This window comes from Ovis aries, chromosome 20 (assembly GCF_016772045.2).
Source record: "Ovis aries strain OAR_USU_Benz2616 breed Rambouillet chromosome 20, ARS-UI_Ramb_v3.0, whole genome shotgun sequence".
Classification (NCBI taxonomy): Eukaryota; Metazoa; Chordata; class Mammalia; order Artiodactyla; family Bovidae; genus Ovis; species Ovis aries.
In genome coordinates, this window is record NC_056073.1 from 18,208,984 (window position 1) to 18,228,633 (window position 19,650).

The window sequence follows — 19,650 nt, forward strand, 5'->3', positions numbered from 1 at the left end:
CTTAATGTGGCCGCCACTGCTATGACATATTCAACTTGATGCCCTTATATTATTTGCAGAAGTGTTTATGTACTATGAAATGTTCAGCCAGAGCATACAGGAAACTGTAAAATATTTTATAAGATGTATACATGGTTGATGGTAGAATTTTAAATGCAACTTGGGAAGGGTCTATCTAAATTCCAGGAGGGCAGATGAGGGACTGTTTTCTCTGTAGTGACTCAGTTTTACATAAGGGGTTATATGAACTGGAAAGAAATGCCTGATTTGGGAACTATATAAATTTTTTTTCATAAAATTAAATTTTATTATTTTTAGACAAGTAAACTTGTTTACTCTCAGACCAAGAATTACCAGTGATGTTTATCTGTCTTCTACATGGTAAAAGCATTAAAAGTAGATTGTTTATTATTTTATAGGAACAAAGAACATAGAGTAAGAAATAAGGAATTCATCCCAAATACAGAAATTATATACACCATTAAAAATAGTTATGCTTCTGATGGTTTTTAAATAACAACTCTTGCCTCTAAAACTGGAACATTATTTTTGAATCTCAACTATTGCAATATGTGCAGACAGAAGGTTAATGACATATCCTCAAAATGGCATGTTTAGAAAGTTGCATTTCCAAATTCAGGTGAAGGGAGAAATATTTGTTTTTTAAATTTATTTTTAATTGTGGGATAACTGCTTCACAATACTGTGTTGGTTTCTGCCATACATCAACATGAATCAGCCATAGGTACACATGCATCTCCTCCCTCTTGAACTTCCCTTCCGCCTGCCACCCAATCCCACTCTTCTAGGTTGTTAGAGTTCTGGTTTGAGTCCCCTGAATTATACAGCAAATTCACATTGGCTGTCTATGTTGCACAGTAGTGTATATGTTTCCACGTTACTCTCTCCATTTGTCCCACCCTCTCCTTCCTCCCTGTACCCTCCCCCAGGTCCGTAAGTCTGTTTTCTATGTTTACATTCCATTGAAGTGGTCGCTCAGTTGTGTCCGACTTTTTGTGACCTCATGGACTATATAGTCTGCCAGGCTCCTCCGTCTATGGATTTTCCAGGCAAGAATACTGGAGTGGGTTGCCATTTCCTTCTCCAGGGGATCTTCCCAACCAGGGATGAAACCCGGGTCTCCAGCATTGCAGGCAGACGCTTTACCCTCTGAGCCATCAGGGAAGCCCCTAATTGCTGCCCTGCATATAGGTTCATCAGTAGGTCTTTCTAGAGTCCATATATATGTGTTACTATACAATATGTTTTTCTCTTTCTGACTAACTTCACTTTGTATAACAGGCTCTAAGTTCATCCACCTCATTAGACCTGACTCAAATATGTTTCCTTTCATGGCTGAGCAATATTCCATTGTGTATATGTACCACAGCTTTCTTATCAATTCATCTGTTGATGGACATCTAGGTTGCTTCCATGTCCTGGCTATTGTAAATAGTGCTACAGAGAACACTGGGGTACATATGCCTGTTTCAATTTTGGTTTCCTTGGGGTATATGCCTAGTAATAAGATTGCTGGGTTATATGGTAGTTTTATTCCTAGTTTTCTAAGGGATCCGAGGGAGAAATACTTCTATTTCTTTTATCCTCATGTCTATAAGGCAGCATCAATTTCTCATAAGAGAAGTTATTTACTTACCTGATTTATTTCTTTTCAAATTTCATCTCCTAAGCACAGAGCTACAAAAATAGAAACTATTTTGTATATTCCCATTTGATTTAGAATTGAGCCTGACTTTTTATTTTGTTTAGCTTGAACTTTTCATTTTATGTTGTAGCATAGTTAATTTACAATATTGTATTAATTTCAGGTATATAGCAAAGTTAATTAGTTATACATATACATATATCTATTCTTTTTCAGATTCTTTTCCCACATAGGTCATTAGAGAGAGTTGAGTTTCCTGTGCTATACAGTAGGTTCTTGCTGATTATATTTATTTTGTATACTGGAGTGTGTATATGTTAATCCCAACCTCTTAATTTATCCACTGCCCTCCATCTTTCCCTTTTGGTAACCATAAGTTTGTTTTTCTGAGAGTCCGTTTTGCAAACACATTCATTTGTATGATTTTTTAAATTCCACATATAAATGATACCATATGATATTTGTCTACTAAGTGACTTATTTCACTTAGTATCCTCCTGCACTGCACGAGTCCTGGGTTTGATCCCTGGGTTGGGAAGATCCCCTGGAGGAGGACATGGCAGCCGACCTCAGTATTCCTTCCTGGAGAATCCCCACGGACAGAGGAGCCTGGCAGGACACAACTGAGCAACTAAGCGCAGCACACAGGATAATCCCTGGGTCCATCCAATGTTGCTGCAAATGGCATCATTTTGTTCTTTTTTTATGGCTGAGTAATACTCCATTGTCTATACGCACCACATCTTCTTCATCCATTCATCTGTTGATGGACATTTAGATTGCTTCCACGTCCTGGTTATTGTAAACAGTGCTGCAATGAACACTAGGGTGCAGGACCTTTTTGAAGCATGGTTTTCTTCAGATACAGGCCCCAGAGTTGGATTGATGGCTCATAGGGTAGCTCTATTTTTAGTTTTTTAAGGAACCTCCAGAGTGTTCTCCCTAGTGGCTGTACTAATTTACATTCCCACCAACAGTGTATGAAGGTTCTCTTTGCTCCACATCCTCTCCAGCATTTATTGTTTGTAGACATTTTGATGACGGCCATTCTGACCAGTGTGAGGCGATACCTCATTGAAGTTCTGATTTGTATTTCTCCAATAATTAGTGATGCTGAACATCTTTTCATGTGCCTGACTTCTTTTTAAAAACTGATGTACAACTGACATATAACACATTAGTTAATTAATATCACAGCCCATCTGAAGATTTTAATCTAACGCTTGTGCTTTAGAATATGTCCATAATCAGAGTCATTTAAAAAATAAGAGTTTCGGGGCTTCCCTGATGACTCAGAATCTGCCTGAGATGCAAAGACAGATCACAGGTTTAATCCCTGAGTTAGGAAGATTCCCCAGAGATGGAAACGGCAATGCACTCCAGTATTCTTCCCTGGGAAATTCCATGGACAGAGGAGCCTGGTGGGCTACAGTTTATGGGGTTGCAGAGTCAGACACTGCTGAGTGACTAACACTTTCACTTTTACAAAATAAGTCTAGGCTATTGTCTAAGATGAACATGCCATAAAACCCTGACATGTGTTGGTGACATCTAAGGCAGATCCAGAATGGGAGGGTATAAGACTAAACTGAGAATAAGGGACAATGAGTCTGGCCTCTGGTCTGTCACAGCCGCTGTTGAGTGACCTTGGGAAAGTCAGTTTCCCTCTCCAAGCCATCATTTTCCATCTGTAAAATGAGTGGATGTAGTCAATGGTCTTTAAGACCATCTTCTACTGTGACATTTTATGATTCCACATAATATTTTAATCTTGAAAGAACAATTATAAGTCACGATTTCTGAAACTTTCCTTTTATAAATCTTTTTTCCCCCTATACTCACTGCTTAAGGAAATTTTATTTCACTTCAAATTTAGCGTTGTGGAAAGAGTCAGAAAAAGAACCTAAGTGTAGACAAGAAAAAAAAGAATTACAAATATTAATATTGAGCAATTACGGGGACATCTAGGCTGGTTCAGGACAGACATAAATGACCTTGTTTTATTCTAAATTCAGCTCATTGGCTTATGATGAAAAGTGAAAGGTTATTATATGGACTTACTGGGCAAAACCAGATTTTATAAATAATTACCTGTCAGACTGTTCAAGATAGACAAACATACGCCAGACCAACAAAAACATAGACCTGTCATGTTTCTGAGAGAAATGTACGTTGAGTCTTCCTTCTCTGGGACTATAAGGAGATCAGGTAGAATAAAATGAAGGGGAAAAAACCTAAACCTTATATTTTCTGCCTTGTGCATACTTTAAAATGTATAATGTGGGAGAGGAGGAATTTTGATGTGAAAAATCAGCTCCTGAAGATTTTATACATCTATGAGCCTGGCACAGAAACCAAATACAATAAATGCTGTCATTTAAAAAAGTTAGGATGTTTACTGCAAGCTTATAATTTTCTGTGATTAGGGACGCCAAGAAAAATAAGAATGATGATAAAAAGAAAAGTTTAATCATACATTTCACCAATCACAGATGGAACATCAAAACCCTTTGGCAATTTTTTGATATTATATATCTGTGTTTTGTTGTTGTTGTTCTTGACATGAAGATTTTTTCCAGAAGGACTAACACAGAACAGGTAAATGATAGTTCACAAATGTGAATGAAAAAGTGAAAGTGAAGTCGCTCAGTCGTGTCCGATTCTTTGCGACCTTACGGACTGTAGCCTATCAGGCTCCTCCATCCACGGGATTTTCCAGGCAAGAGTGCTGCAGTGGATTGCCATTTCCTTCTCCGGGGGATCTTCCCGACTCAGGAATTGAACCCGGCTCTCCTACATTGCAGGCAGACGCTTTACCGTCTGAGCCACCAGGGAAGCTATTGTGGCACAATCCCATTAGCTGGGTCTCACTGTGATCTGGTCATAGCAGGAAAATCCTTCATGCTTCTCATTTCTATTTTTATTAATTCTTGACAAAGGTTGTCTCAGTGCGTGTAGAAACTACAATAAAAGTAAAATTACGCAAAACTCATCAAGTATGAAAGAGAGAACTTCCTTTTTTTGCAATTCAAGTTGAATCAAGATCTGTATATTACTTCTATATTCGAGTTTGTTTCCAAGAGTGACAGTTCCTCATTTGTTGGAGAGAGTATAGATGTCAGAAGGATGACTCAGCTGCTAGAGCAGGGAAGTGCCCAGCCCACACTCAGTCTAGGAAGAATAAGAGAGTGAGAAAACCGATCACTCAGCTGCCCTTCCACTGATTCTAACTGCTTGGCTTCTCAATGGGTATGGTGTGTGTGAGGGGTGGGCCTGGGGATCCAAGGGACAGGGAAAGGAGAGAAATGAAGACGGGAAGAGTTCTATGAGGGAAAAAACACACCACAGGCAGATACTTGGAAAGCTGGGCAGACGCCGTAAGAAGGACAGATGTACAATACGTGGGGTGAAGGGAAGAAAAGACAGGAACAGACAGTTCATCGGGCCTATTGGGTCTTTGATTAGTCTGAGTTCACAAGGTGGACAAGTATCTGTAAAATACATGAAGATCTAGTCACCAAATGTCAGAAAGTAGAGTTGGTGGGACAGTGCAAAGGGAAATGTGACTGTCCTTTTAATTGTGTTTCCTTTGTCCCAAACCTGGATTACAAAATGCATCAAATAAAACACAGACTAAACACTGAGAAAAAAAAAAAAGACCCTGCTTTTAAGTTATGTGAGCTGAGAGCAGCTCTATTCCAAATTCAAATTGCAAAATAGCATTCTTGTCCACCTACACACCACCCTGAACATCCTGCCATTAATTGGCTAAATGGCCCATCCAGTAAACAAGACTAAGCGTTGAGGGGGTTGGAGAAGGGCTGGAGTCAGTCAGTTGATAGTCACAACAAACCAACCCACTCCCAAGGCTGTGGAGAGGGTAAACTTGTATTTTATTTTGCCCAAGGAGGGGAACAGAAATCACCTTAATATAACATTGCCTTTCCTGTTGCCACAGTCGCAGTCACATCAGCAGGCCAGAAAAGCCATCCCATTCCTGCGGTAGGCACTCTGTCAAAGAAGAAGAAATCTGCAGTGAATTATCACATCAAGTCAAACCAGGAAAGGGGGCAAAAGAGCAGGCAGCAATTTCTTCCTGTTTTGGGGCTTGGCTGGCTACAATCTAGTAGGGTGCTTCATCTGAACACTGCTGGTGGCCAAGCATTAGCAACTGCTCTGTTAAAAAGTCAGTGTGGTTAACAAGTGGTTAGTGATTCTATTTCGGGGGAGTGGGAGAAATGTAAAATAAGACATCCCATTTTGTTAATTGATTGGGCTTGGTTAGGCCAAAGACATGTTGTGTTGAATCTGTTTGTCCTTTAGAAACATGTGTTCTCTATTGGACATGCCCAAGAATCACTTCTAACTAAGTATCTTAATAGTCTATAAATTACTGACTCATTATATCCTTCCCAGGCCTAATTTATAGTCTCAGTAAAAAGCTATGGGAACAGATAGTAATAGAGGACCCCTTACCCAATATGGTGCGCTAAGGAGTTCTGTACATTATAGGCATTATAGAAAATTTGAATCTTACATAATTTTATTATGCATATATATATATAGATAGATACTCATGATGGGATAAAAATATACCCATAAAAGAAACATGTAATAATTTTTGTAATTGTAATAATATAATATATTCCAGTAAAGAAAGGAACACAGCATAATAATATAATATACTCCATAAAGAAAGCAACATTTCACCTCAAGAGATATATTTTGTATTTCAGAACTGGAAGAATCGGGCCATACAGGGCCTTTCACAATGAGACATACAGTGAAGCAGAACTGAAATCCAGGATTTAGGAATAAAATTCCTCTCTTCACCACCATAGTTTTCATTAGTTAAACTTGGACCAGCCACCTTCAGAGAATTTGTAACCTTCAATTAGATGAAAATTTTCTATAATTTATTTTCAGAAAAATGGAAAAAAGACAAATACTCATAACATCATGAATTTTTTGTTCTTTTAAGCTAATAATTCTGGGGTTGTTCTGGAGTATATAAACTTTCAGTCCAATAAATTTACCTTCAGCAGCCATCTTACAGGAAATACAGAATAAGCTTTTATGATTAAGATAATGTTAGGAATGTGCAGAAGAGTTTAATTCTAAAAAATGATTATTTTTAATTATACAGAAAAAAAAAGAAAGGTAAAACCCAAGTTTTTGACAAAGACTTCTACCAACATGAGGTGAAACAAAAACGGTTTTCTGAATAACTTTCTCTTAATCATAAAATTCAATTAGCTTCAAAACCTTCCCTCCAAATCTCCTGCTTATACAGGATTTACTATGGTTGTCAGGCTTGGAAGCCCTGGTTGAAATTTCATTAGTGGGCTGTTACACAGTTCACTCTGGATCAGCGTATCAAGGATGAGAAAACAGATCCCATAGAACCCTTCTTTGGGGCTCGCTCTGTGAGCTCCATCTTACCACCGGGCTCTCTGCGTCATAGGGCGCTTTTGGACTGAAGCACACGTGCAAACAAAGGCTAGAAAATTCTAACTCGAGCTCCTAAGACCATGCACGGGAGAACAGTGGAAAATGAGCTCCTTGGAGAGCCACAAATAACTTGCAGGAACGGATAGGGTGTCTTCCCACAACCACAGGCAGGGGAGCCTCAGGCCCTGAAATAGCCCCTTCCACCACGGCCGCCTTCGAGAGGCTCACACCAAAGTAATACTTTCTGCTTCTTACCCTTGATATTTCACGTTTTACAACCACTGTGACAACCTTCAACATAACATAATATTTAAAGCCCAGGGATGGTTTACATGGAGATAAACAGACCTGGGAGTAAAGCTGGATTCCTCGTCAACATAAATGGTTGAGGTGAGCCTTGCTTGAAAAAGTAATCTTGGCTCAGGAGAAGACCAAGTTTTGGCTGAGCCCACCTGAGAAATTACCAAGTTTAATCTTTCCAGGGTGGGTGATATGAAATGGTTTACTCCAGTGTTGAAAAGGTCTCTTTTCACCTTCATAGGTGAGTTGATTAATGCTGTTTGCAAACAACTAAAAGATGACAGGCTTACTGAATAACAGAGGCCCTCAAGTTTAATAAGAAAACCAAAGTTTAGAGCTGACCTGGATTTCTGGAATAAGTTCTTCCTATTCTAATTCTAAAATAAAGAAGGAACAAACAGGCATGTGTAATTAGTGAAGAGCAATTTCAGCAAACCAATCCCCTAGGGTCCTCCACCCTGAGTCACTGCTTTTTCCTTTTGATGTATAAAGGATGTATGTTGTCTGTCTGTGTAGGGCAATTATGGGAATGTCCCAAATTTGGCATCCCTTCCAGAGTAAGCAACTTGAAAGGAAGATGGATGGAGACAACTCATCTTTGTGTCAACTGTGAATTTCTCTCTATTTGTGCTGCGAATGCTGAAACTAAATTTAAACATTGCTTGGTGTGAGGGCCTTCCAGAGGCCGCGTTCTCATGAAACACTCTGCGTCCCACTCACTCTCTATCGTTAGATATTGTGAACAATTCACAGACACTCTTCGTAAAACCCAGACCTTGAGCAGAAAAAGCCAGGACCTCCCCAACTACTGAAAAGTATAAATTAACTAATAACACAGACTCCCTCTCCTCAAACCAGCTCTGACTTGCTATATACCACTTAAGCTTCATTTCTGATTTTAGAGTTCTGTTCTCAACTATTATTTACTTCCATGTAAATGTATTGAAAAGTTCAGGTATTTTAGTATCTCTCAAAGTACCAGCAAAGAATATATGTATACATATATGTGTGTGTGTGTATGTATGTGGCCTCCTTGGTGGCTCAGATGGGGTCTGCTGGCAATGCAGGAGACCCCGGGTTCAATCCAGGAAGATCCCCTGCAGAAGGGAATAGCAACCCCCTCCAGTATTCTTGCCTGGAGAATTCCATGGACAGGAGCCTGGCAGGCTACAGTCCATGGGGACACAAAGAGCTGGACACGATGGAGCGGTTTAACACTTCCACATATATATATATATTATATGTATTTTAATTTTTTTTAAGGACCAATTGTAGTTCTTAAGTCTTTTTTCCTAAAATTGGGTATCACATTAGTCCCCCATTTTTGACACTCTTTTTTATTGATTCAGCTCCAAATTATGAGCTGTTACTGGAAGCTCAATCTACCTGGATAAGCAGACATAGATTCTACCTGCTGCACTGGACACTGGTGGGGTATTAACTCATAAGTGTGTACCTTTAATATAGGAATTTAAAAAGTCTGTGTGCGCAGGGGCAATGAACAAACTAGGGAAAGCATTTAAATCCCAAACTGGTTTACTTTTGCTTATATGGTTCATCATAATTGCACATTTTAAGGAATACAAATTAACATTAAAAAGGAAAAGGTTAATAAATATCTTAAACAAAAAGAAGATAAATATGCTACAAAGCATACCCTGCAGTTCCAAGTTGAATATAAGTGTGTGTATCTGTGTTGTTTGTGCCAGTAGTCTGATTAGTAAGACTTTAATTACAGATAAAACTATCCCCTTCAGTTCAGACCTACACTTTATTCTCACTACTACACTTCCTGATTTATTCTGCTTTTTAAAGTAAAATAAAACAAGTATTTCATTGTAGGGACAAGCATCAGCAAGACGGCAAACTAGGAGGTCCCAAAGCTTGTCTCCCCAACAAAACAATAAACAACTACAAACAGTCAAAAAATAGCTCTGAATTACAACAAAAAAAGTATGACTATACAGAAAAGTGTAGGAAGCATTTTATTTGCATTATTCACCCATCCCAGTCCAGAGGAGCTCAGTACAAAGAGTGACCCACCTTGGAGGGATATCATCCCAGAGGACAAGGAAAGCAGGAGATTCCCTGCAAACTTCCCTTCCCCAATGCTGTGGACGTTTGCAGTGTTTGCTACCAAGCACCCCCACAGTCTTTACCAACAAAGAACCCAGTCATTGAGCTGCATGGAGTCCCCACTGCTGTGTTTCCTTATTGGGGCTGGAGCTGTCTCTGTGGTGAGACTTGCTCCCCTGTGCCTCACTCTCTGGGACCATGATGCCATAGCATCTCACTGTTGATGGGAGTGAAGCTACTGCTGCTCTCTGTACCCTGCCTCCAGGGTTCTGCAGCTACTATCAGCGGGGCCCAGATGCTGCTTTCTGTTCCGCTCCTGGGTCCTAAGTCATGGCATTGCTTGCCATCACTGGGCTACACTGATACAGCTCTGCGTTCTACCCTTTGGGTCCTGAGTCATGGCTTTGACCTGGCATTGCTGAGGCTAAGCTGCGGCTGCTCCGTACCCTGTGCCCTGGAGCCAGAGGCAGGACTGGGACCCACCATCCACAGGGTGTGCCATTGCTGCCACCCCACAGTTTGTGCCACTACTGTATCTCCCCATCCTGGGGCCACGAATCGCTGTGGTGAGTCCCAAGGACTCAGACCCTGGCTCCGCGGAAGATGTGCACATGCCTACCCTCAGGCACTGGTACTAGCATCACTGCAACGGCACTGGGGCACCAGGACCAAGGAACTGCCCCGTGTGCCTGATGCCAAAACCCCGGCTCCACTGCCACTGAGTGCCAGTGTGCTAAATCTGGTGCCAAGAAGGATCCCTTTGGCTAGAAATTCCTCCCACAGGCAAAAAAAGAAGACCCCCAGCAGCCTCTGTCATTGAGGACCCCAACAGCTGTAGATTCCACTGCCACTGGCAGGACCTCTGTGGTCTGGGCCACTGAAGAGCCCTGCAGTCTTTGCCAAAGCTGACCTCAGCTGCTGATGGAGCTGCCTGGAGACTATGCCACTGTGCTTTCCCCAGCATCAGAGCTGCTGAATTCCATCCAGCCAGAGATCTCACAGACACTTTCAGGTGAAAATCCTTCTCTTCCAGAGTCAGTCTGAAAAGGCAGAAAGAGATGACTGCCCCCTCAAATGCGCAAACATCAATGCAAAGCTACTAGAAACTGGAAAAAGCAAGGAACCGTACCACCACCAAAGGAGCTCAGTACTTTTCCTGTGACTAAGACCAAAGAAACAGGCATCTGTGAGTTACTTGGAAAAGAACTCAAAATGATTATCTTAAGAAAGCACAGTAAGATTTATCTGTCAGAAAGCTGACAGACTGACTTGTCTGAGTTAGTGAACTCAAGAAAATAATGCGTGAGCAAAATGAGAAGTTCAGTAATGAGACAGAAATCATAAAGAGTGAGACGAAGATTCTGGAGCTGAAGGGTGAAAAATGCAAGAGAGAGCTTCAAAAACAGACTCAATCAAACAGAAGAAAGAATGTGCCAACTTGAAGAGACATTTTTTGATATCCATTAAGAGGAGAAAAGAAATAAGAATGAAAAAAGGGTGATAAAAGTCTACGTAAATTAGTGGATATCATTTAAGTGAAACAATATAGTCAGCTCTCATATGTTAGTCACAAAACAAGGTTTAACAAACTTAAGAACACTGAAATCCTATCAAGCATATTTCCCAAACACAATGAAACTAGAAATCAATGATAGGAGGAAAGCTCGAAAATTCACAAATATGTAGAAATTAAAAAAACCCACCTGCATGGATAAACAATGGGTCAACAAAAAAGTCAAAAGGGAAATATAAAAATTTCAAGAGAAACAACAACAACAAAAACCCTACAACATACCAAAACTTGTGGGCTGCAGCAGAAGAACTTCTAAGAGGCAAGTTTATAGCGATAAATGCCTACATTAAGACAACAGGAAGATTTTAAATAAACCTAGCCTGATATGTTATATAACCTTATATGTTTCAATTACCCCTCAATAAAGCTGGAAAAAAATGGGGAAGAAATCTCATTATAGCAGGCCTCAAATTCACTTTTACATACTTCATTTCTCAAAGGTCTAAGACAGAAGATTTTTGTTCTATTATCTGAATTCTTATAAACTTGCAGAATCTGATTTCAGCAACTCTTTACTGAGTTCCAACTCTGTGTAAGCCACTATGTGGTACGGAGGACTCGAAGATGAGTGACACAGTCCTGCAGCCACTAGAGCTTCCAGCTGAATGTTTACGGTTTAACCACCACAAGGAAAATGCATTGAGGGGTCATTCTCAAGAGTGGGGAAAATAAATAAGGCAGGCTTTGTGCTTGCTCGTCTACTTTTAATCACAATATTTAATTTCAGATACAAGGCATGAGATTTGTATATTTCTTAAAGTGGGGGTGGGCAAATATTAAAAAAAATACTGTACTTTTAAAAATTGGCTTACGAAGTATTCAATAATTTCATGTCCATGTCTAATTTAGCATTACCACAACTATTAAAAAGAAAGGTCTTATTATTCTCCTTTTTAAAGTGATATGACTAGGATTCAAAATCCAAGACCTGTATTCTTTTCATTATACCATTATCTTATACTAAACAAAAGAAAACAACTCCTCCCCTCCAAATCTAGCTTAATTTATTCCATCTAGATTACTGTAGACATATCTATTCTTCTAGTCCTAACAAACTCAAGTCTTGCTAAAGGTCACTTAAATTAAAACTGTACTTCAAAGATTTAAACTAGATTAGCTTGGCACAATCCTTGGAGTGCAGAGATGGGACCTGAATCTAAATCGTCTTCAGTTTGGAGGCACTCTCAACTAGTGCTTATTTTCCAGACTAATTTAAAGGTTAGTATATAATAATAATAATAATAATAATAATAATAAAACACTGTACATCCAAATAACTTGGGGGAGCTTTACAAAAATACCAGATACTCTGGCTTCACTTCTTTAAAGTCTATTGGTCTGAGTGGAGTTAGGGTTTGGAATGTTTTAAAAGCAATCCAGGGACTTTCCTGGTGGTCCAGTGGTTAAGAATCCACCTAGCGATGCAGGGGGCGTGGGTTCAATCCCTGGTGGAGGAACAAAGATCCCACACGCCCTGGTGCAACCAAGGCCACAGGCCCCAGCTACGGAGCCTGTATACCACAACAAAAGATCCCACATGCCGCAACTAAGACCTGAGGCAACCAAGTAAATAAATGCATTTTGAAAAAAATTCTTCACTTTGACCTGGATGCACAACGAGGGCTGAGAACGACAGTGGAGTAGGTGAGCGCGCCATGAACAGGACTCCAAAGTGCTTTTGTCAACAAATACAGAACTCTTTCAGTCTGTCACGATTACACATTAGATAGTATTTCATAATGGGAATCCTAATCTTAGCATTTAATGTAGAAGAAATAGAAACTAAGGTTTTCAACTGCTACATTTAAAACGGATAACCAACACGGACCTACTGTATAGCACAGGGAACTCTGCTCAGTGTTATGCGGCAGCCTGGACGGGAGGGGAGTTTGGAGGAGAATGGATCAAATATACATATGGCTGAGTCCCTTCACTGTTCACCTGAAACTATCACAACCTTGTTTGTTAATCAATTATACCGCAATACAAAATAAAATGTTTTTAAAATTCCGGTTTTCAGACGTGCCTTTTATGAAGATAGCAGACAGACTACCTGCGGCCCTCTCACTTCTGACTGTGGGCCACGTGCAGACCAGTCATTGTTCTTCTCCCTCCCAGGAGCCGGGATGCTGCTGTGAGGGAGCGCAGCCCTGCAGCCCGCCACACCACGTTTAATTCCATAATGGCAGAGGGATTTGGAAACTAAGCCTACTAAACCACGTTGAACAAATCTTTTGCTTACATCTAAAATCAAGGAACAATAAAACTTTGGAATTGCAAAGTGTCTTTGAGAACTCCTCTAGTCCAGTTCCTAATCTAACAGATGAAAAAACTACTGCCCAGAGAGAGACACACAGATCTGTGGTCACGGGGCAGACAACCTAGGATGGTTCTCATTCTGCCCAAAGCTGTATGTTCAGCTTTTCTGACCTTAACGGGGAAAACAGATGTCAGGGGAAAAATTGTTTTTCCAGATAAAGAATCCTTGGGAACAGAACAAAAGTGAAGGGGCTGGAGGGAGGGAAGGACTTCATTGTCCAAAACAGGACAGCTGAGTAGTTAGAACAATACACGCCATGATGAGCTTTTAGTTCTATGCCTGCCTCTTCGGCTATCTGATTAGCTCTCCCTTGGAAAATCACTTAATATCCCCGAGTGCCCCAGTACTAGTTTTGAAAAAGAGACGAACTCTCAAAGTAATTAAGATCAACCTGGCTGAAAAGTTCTGTGGCAAAAGCACACACCTTTAGAAGCTTCACGGGAATGACGCACCATTTATTTGCGCTCAAGTCTTTCTAATAAGTCTGTGCTCAGTGTCTGATTTAGGGTCAAGCATACAATGTGGCCTGCCTGGGTCGGTTTGGAGTTGGCCAATTTGGGCTAAATCCAGGAGAGAAAGGACAATAAAAAGATTTGGAGCCTACATTCACCCTTTCCCAAACTACTGTTAACTCCCAATTAACTAAATGTAGGGTAGACTCTGCATTTTGGATGATTTGCGGGCCACAGGAGCCACCCTGGTTACCGAGGGCCTGGTGGTTTCTCAAGAGCTCTCTTCTGCTCCATGGGGATGCAGAGGGTACCGAGGGCAGAGGTTCTATGACTACTGGCTTGGCTTTGCTGGAGGATGTGGTGGGGGAGGCAGTGGGGTGAACTGAAAGCAACAGGCTTTCCCCGCATGCCTGCTAAGTTGTTTCAGTAGTGTCTGACTCTCTATGATTGGGCTCCTCTGTCCATGGGATTCTCCAGGCAAGGATACTGGAGTGGGTTGCCATTTCCTCCTCCAGGGGATCTTCCCCACCCAGGGATCGAACCTGTGTCTCCTGAGGCTCCTGCATTACAGGTGGATTCTTTATTACTCAACTACCAGGGAAGCCCACAGGCTTTCCCTAGTCTACTAATGAAGTTAACCTAAGTGTTCCATTTATTGGACTATTCAGTTGAGTGGGGGATGAGGGTATGTATGTCTCTGAATTTCATGTATAAAAATGTTAATTTCATGTCTAAAAATGCTGTTTCACAAGACAGCTACATTAATTAGCCCACCTCACTCCCAAGTTACTGTCAAGACCAACTGTGTTTTTATCTACCTTTTTCTATCTCTTCTGGCAGCAACATCGGAGTCTACATCAGTTTGTTTCAAATTCCACGGCCCCCATCAGCCCCAATTCAGCCCTGCCCTCTGTGGGGTCACTGGATTCAGAGTCCAAGCCCCCTCCCAGTTCCTCCATTTGCTGAAGGAGGTGACCGTGCCCTGAGAGGCATCTTGTTTCGCTTTAATACTATAAATCTTTGAACCCCTGGAGCTTCATATCAAAGCTATGTAATAGCTCTTTAAAAGATAAAATATGCCCCCTTTTCTTGCTACCCTTGTGTCTGCGTGTGGGCAAGAGATTTAATTATAATGAATAAAACTGAATGGTGGTCTGAGACTCTTAAAATCAAAGTGGGGCTCATGGCTGAATTTCATTAGCAAACATAAATTCAAATAGGCACATCTTGTTTGTACCAATGCCATGTGACTTTCCCCCTTTTGATAATTTCATTCTAACTCTGATAAATTTCAGAGAATCTAAATTGAACCATATGATGTACAGCACTGTAATATGCAAAGCTCTTCATTAAACATGTTCCTTTTTTGAGTACTTCCCCATGTTATAAATATCCTGTGAAAATCATGGAGGGCAGTTTGTCAGACAGCAGAGCCTTGATTTAAGACAGTGGAGGGAGCCCTGCCCTCTAAATAAGAGGTCTTCTCTGGCTGGCAGAATGGGAAAAAGACATAGCATTAACTCCCATTCTATTCCAAGTAACTGTGAGCCTATAAATCTTATGGAACGTGTCATTTTATGCATGTTTTTCTCTAAGTCTGTATCATATTCTTCTTAAAAGTTATTCCAGCATTCTGGATATAAACATCTCTCAATTAAAATTAATTATTAAACATTACCATTTCTAATTGCCCAAGTCATCTCAATCAAATTATATGAGATGTGTTAATTTCTTTGCTGTCACTGAGCAAAGTAATTACATGGTTGATGCAAACAGCACTGTATTTTAGAGATAAGTTTTTTGTGAATGTTATTTTTAGCCATTTTATGAGTCTAAATAGAAGTGTACCATTTCTGTGCTTAAACTAGTCTTTCCATGATATTGTATGCACTTAAATACATTTATGGTAGTAATAATTTAATCACAATAATATTAAGGTTTTTTTCCCTTCCACCTAAATTATAAACAATTAAAACACAAATTTCCAAACTATTCCAAGCTGCAGACACATGTTATGTATAAACAGTACCAAATTGGCAGAAGTTAGTCATCAAAATCCCCACGGCAGGCAGCGTGGGCAGGCAGGGTGGGGGAGAGAGGTGCTCAGTATAACAACAGTTAATTCTTGTTTTTCTTGTTTGATTCAAAGCTCTCCAGGAGGCAGGAAGTTGCTATTTTATTTGTCTCTGTATGTCCAGGGTACAATCCAATGTACAACGTATAAGTAGGTGCTCAATAGATAATCATCTAATGCATTTGATCTGCAAATAGCTTAGTTTCCTCTGGACAATGAGAAATGCTAACACGTATTCACCATGACAGCAGGGGCTGAGATATTGTCAGCTCCAAAAAATTCAGGCTTAGACTAAATGCTTATCATTTCACCAGATAATCGTCAGCAGCAATTAGTAGGAAAAATAAATCAGTGACCTTGATAATTCAGTCATAAGCAATGCTGCAGAGAGTTACTCTGATGTTAGTTCTCAGTTCCCACTGGGAGCATTTCTGGGCTTCTCATTACTGTTATCTGCCAGGAGTAAAAACTTTTGCAGCAATGGAGCCAACTGCCTTGTGTGCCAGAAAGAAAGAATCCAAGTCATCTAAAACAACACTATTGAATTGTTTTGTTGCATCTAAACATTTTAAGTTCCAACATTCTGTTACTGAAAAGCTTACAGTAGTATAAAATAATGTTTTAACAGTCTTGGTTAGGTGGCAATGTTACTCAATTGTATTTTCCATTTTCAAAGTTGTCAACAACGACATAATAAAAATTAAAAGAACACTGCCTCAGTGGCCTTTGCTATGTCAAAACATACAACATGAGGAATAAGTACATGAATAGCAACAGCTGTTTACCAATGGTCAAGGCACCAATTTAGAACAGTAAATAAATTATAATTAAAGTTCTCAAGAATTTTTAGAAGAAAATGAATAATAAAATTACAACATAGAACTATCAGGACACAGTTACTAATAATGAAAATCACTGTGGTAGCCACCTGAGAAGGTATATTTTTGTATGAACCTGTTGTCATTCATTCATTTAATAACATAGGTTGCAAGATGCAGTGGATACAGCAGTGATCTTAGAAGCGGTTCCTGCCCTTCAATGGTGAACAGTCTAATGGGGGAGACATAGTGAATGAAAAATGACAAAGGTAATGGGAATCACAAAATCAGAGTAGAGTATGATGTGACCATATAAGAGGACAGTAGAGGTGGGTGGTGATCAACCATGCTTCTTGAAGGAAAAGACATTCAGCTGAGGCCAAGCTGGGGATGGGGATGAGTGGTGAAAGGGCTGGACAGAAAAATGTTCTAGGTTAAGACCCAGAGGAGAGAGAGTCTGACTTATTTTCAAATGCCAGTCTATAGGCTATGCTTGTCACAATAAATATTAAGCCTAAGACACTAACCCACACCACCTGCCACTGAAGGGTTTATCAAAATTCAGGTAAGAAACGCTCATGTTATATAAACATTCAACTGATTCTTTTGAATCACCACTTTAGAGCCTGATATAATCTCTTTAACTGGAAGAATTGGAGGACTTCTGGTCTCTGATCTGGCATAGAAGTCTGGAAGTTGCCCTCTGTCCTTGTTTACTCAAGTGAAAGTTGAACAAAGTGAAAAATCAAGAACTCTTAGATCCAAAGGACAAGTGAAGTCACAGGGCAAACCACTGCCCTTAAAACAGAGAGAAAGACAAAGAGTCACAACTTAATGGAACAGAGATCTATAAGCAAAAACCTCTGTGGGAACCAGGGCTGGGGTAGGGGAAACTGAACTGTAACCGACAAACTGCTAAAGCTCAGTGTGGACAAAGCTGGGCGCTAAAACTCCAGGGGGACTCAGACACGGGTGGGGTGGGGCATGGGGAAGGGAACCACACTTTTGTGAGTTTTAGCTCCTGGAGGTCAACTAGGTTCTCACAGTGACTATCACAGAAAAACCTCTTCATGCTTCCAGCGGGGGAAGGGTTAAAAACATTTTGAAATACACCAAGGCATTACCTTCTTCTTAATAAGGTCTAAGCACAAGAGAAAGAATGTAATCAGAGCTTAACCTGCCTAAGGTTTATAAGAGCGTAACTGACCTGGGCAAAGGCAAATACCAACTGTGCACTGTGGTCATTCTAATAGTCTGGTGGGTGGGTGGGGCACTAAAAAGCAGCCGTGAAGCTCACAGTTCAGAGGCACAGGCTCTGTAAGACTAAGACCTACTCACAGCTGCACCACATGTCTCCCCTCCATCCACACTTTACCATCACAATAATAAAGGCCTATTTTTCCAGCAGTTCCTTTAACCCAGTACATCATGTCTGTCTACTAAGACAAAATTACAAGGTATAATAAAAGGTAAAAAAAAACAGTTTGAAGAACACAGCAAGCATCAGAACCAGACCCATTTATGACTGGCATGTTGGAATTAACAGACTGGGAACTTACAACAACTATGATTGAGACGGTTGGATGGCATCACTGATTCAGTGGGCATAAATCTGAGCAAACTTCAGGAGACAGCAAAGGACAGGGAAGCCTAGTGTGCTACAGTCCATGGGGTTGCAAAGAGTTGGACATGACTCTTAGCAACTGAACAACAACAGCAACAATGATTAGGATGCTAAAGGCTCTAATGGATAAGGTAGACACCATGTAAGAACAGAAGAGCAATGCAAGCAAAGTGATGGAAATTTTAAGAAAAAGTAAAAAAGAAATGCTAGATATAAAAACTCCATTGTAATGGAAATGATGAATGCCTCTGATGGGTTTATTAGTAGACTGAATAAGACTGAGGAAATAAGCTCTGAATTTGAGGATACTGTACGAGAAACCTCCAAAACTGAAAAAGCAAAGAGTGAAAAAACCCAGAAAACACAGAATAAAATATCTAAAAACTACAAGACAGCTACAAATGGTATAACATATGCATAGCAGGAATATTAGAAGAAGAAAAAAAGAAAAGAACAGAAGAAATATTTTTTAAAATGATGACCTAGGATTTTCCCAAATTAATGTTGACATCAGACCATAGACCCAGGGAGCTTAGGGAACACCAAGAAGTATAAATAAAGATAAATAAAGGAGAAATAAAGATCTTCTCAGACACACAAAAACTGAGGGGATTATTTTCTAGTAGTTCCATGCTTATAGGAAAATGTTACGAGGAAGTTTCCAGATACAGTTCAGAAACTTGGGTATAAAGAAAGAACAGTGGAGAAGGAGCAAGTAGATCGGTGCAGTCACTGTGGAGAACAGCGTGGAGGTTCCTTAAAAACAGAGATACCATGTGATCTAGCAATCCTACTCCAGGGCATACATCCGGAAAAGATAAAAACTAACTGGAAAAGATCCATGCACCCCAGTGTTCACAGCAGCACTATTCATAGCAAACAAGACAGGGAAGCAAGCTGAACGCCCAGCAACAGATGAACAGATAAAAAAGACGTGTGTGTGTGTGTATACATACACACAATAGAATACTACTGGGTCATAAAAAGAATGAAATGATGCCATTTGTAGCAATATGGATGAATCTAGAGATTATCATACTCTGTGAAATAAGCCAAAGACAAATATCACGTATCACCTATACGTAGAATTTAAAGAAATGATACAGATGAACTTATTTACAAAGCAGAAGTGGACTCACAGGCATAGGAAACACACTTAGGGTTACTAAAGGAGAAAGTGGGGAGGGTTCCACTAGGAATTTGAGAGTAATGGACATAGCACTATATATAAGATAAACATAAGGATTTACTGTACAGCACAGGGAAATACATTCAAATATCTTAACCTATAGTGGA

The 19,650-nt window shown here is 40.1% G+C and overlaps 1 protein-coding gene across 4 annotated transcripts in view; it reads right to left on the minus strand.

Annotated features, from left to right (window-relative positions):
• Positions 1-1,731: 1,731 nt before the first annotated feature.
• SUPT3H (SPT3 homolog, SAGA and STAGA complex component) overlaps positions 1,732-19,650 on the minus strand; it is a 401,575-nt gene continuing 383,656 nt past the window's right edge. The window contains exons 12-13 of one of the 4 annotated variants that reach the window (XM_015102735.4): positions 5,592-5,677; positions 1,732-4,627 (exon numbers count right to left, since the gene is read on the minus strand). In XM_015102735.4, the coding sequence (XP_014958221.1) occupies positions 5,636-5,677 (42 nt within the window). In that variant the 3' untranslated portion in view covers positions 1,732-4,627; positions 5,592-5,635. Of the gene's footprint in view, positions 4,838-5,536; positions 5,678-19,650 lie in introns of those variants that run through there. The other 3 variants (XM_015102734.3, XR_009597733.1, XR_009597732.1) reach the window with 3 other exon arrangements.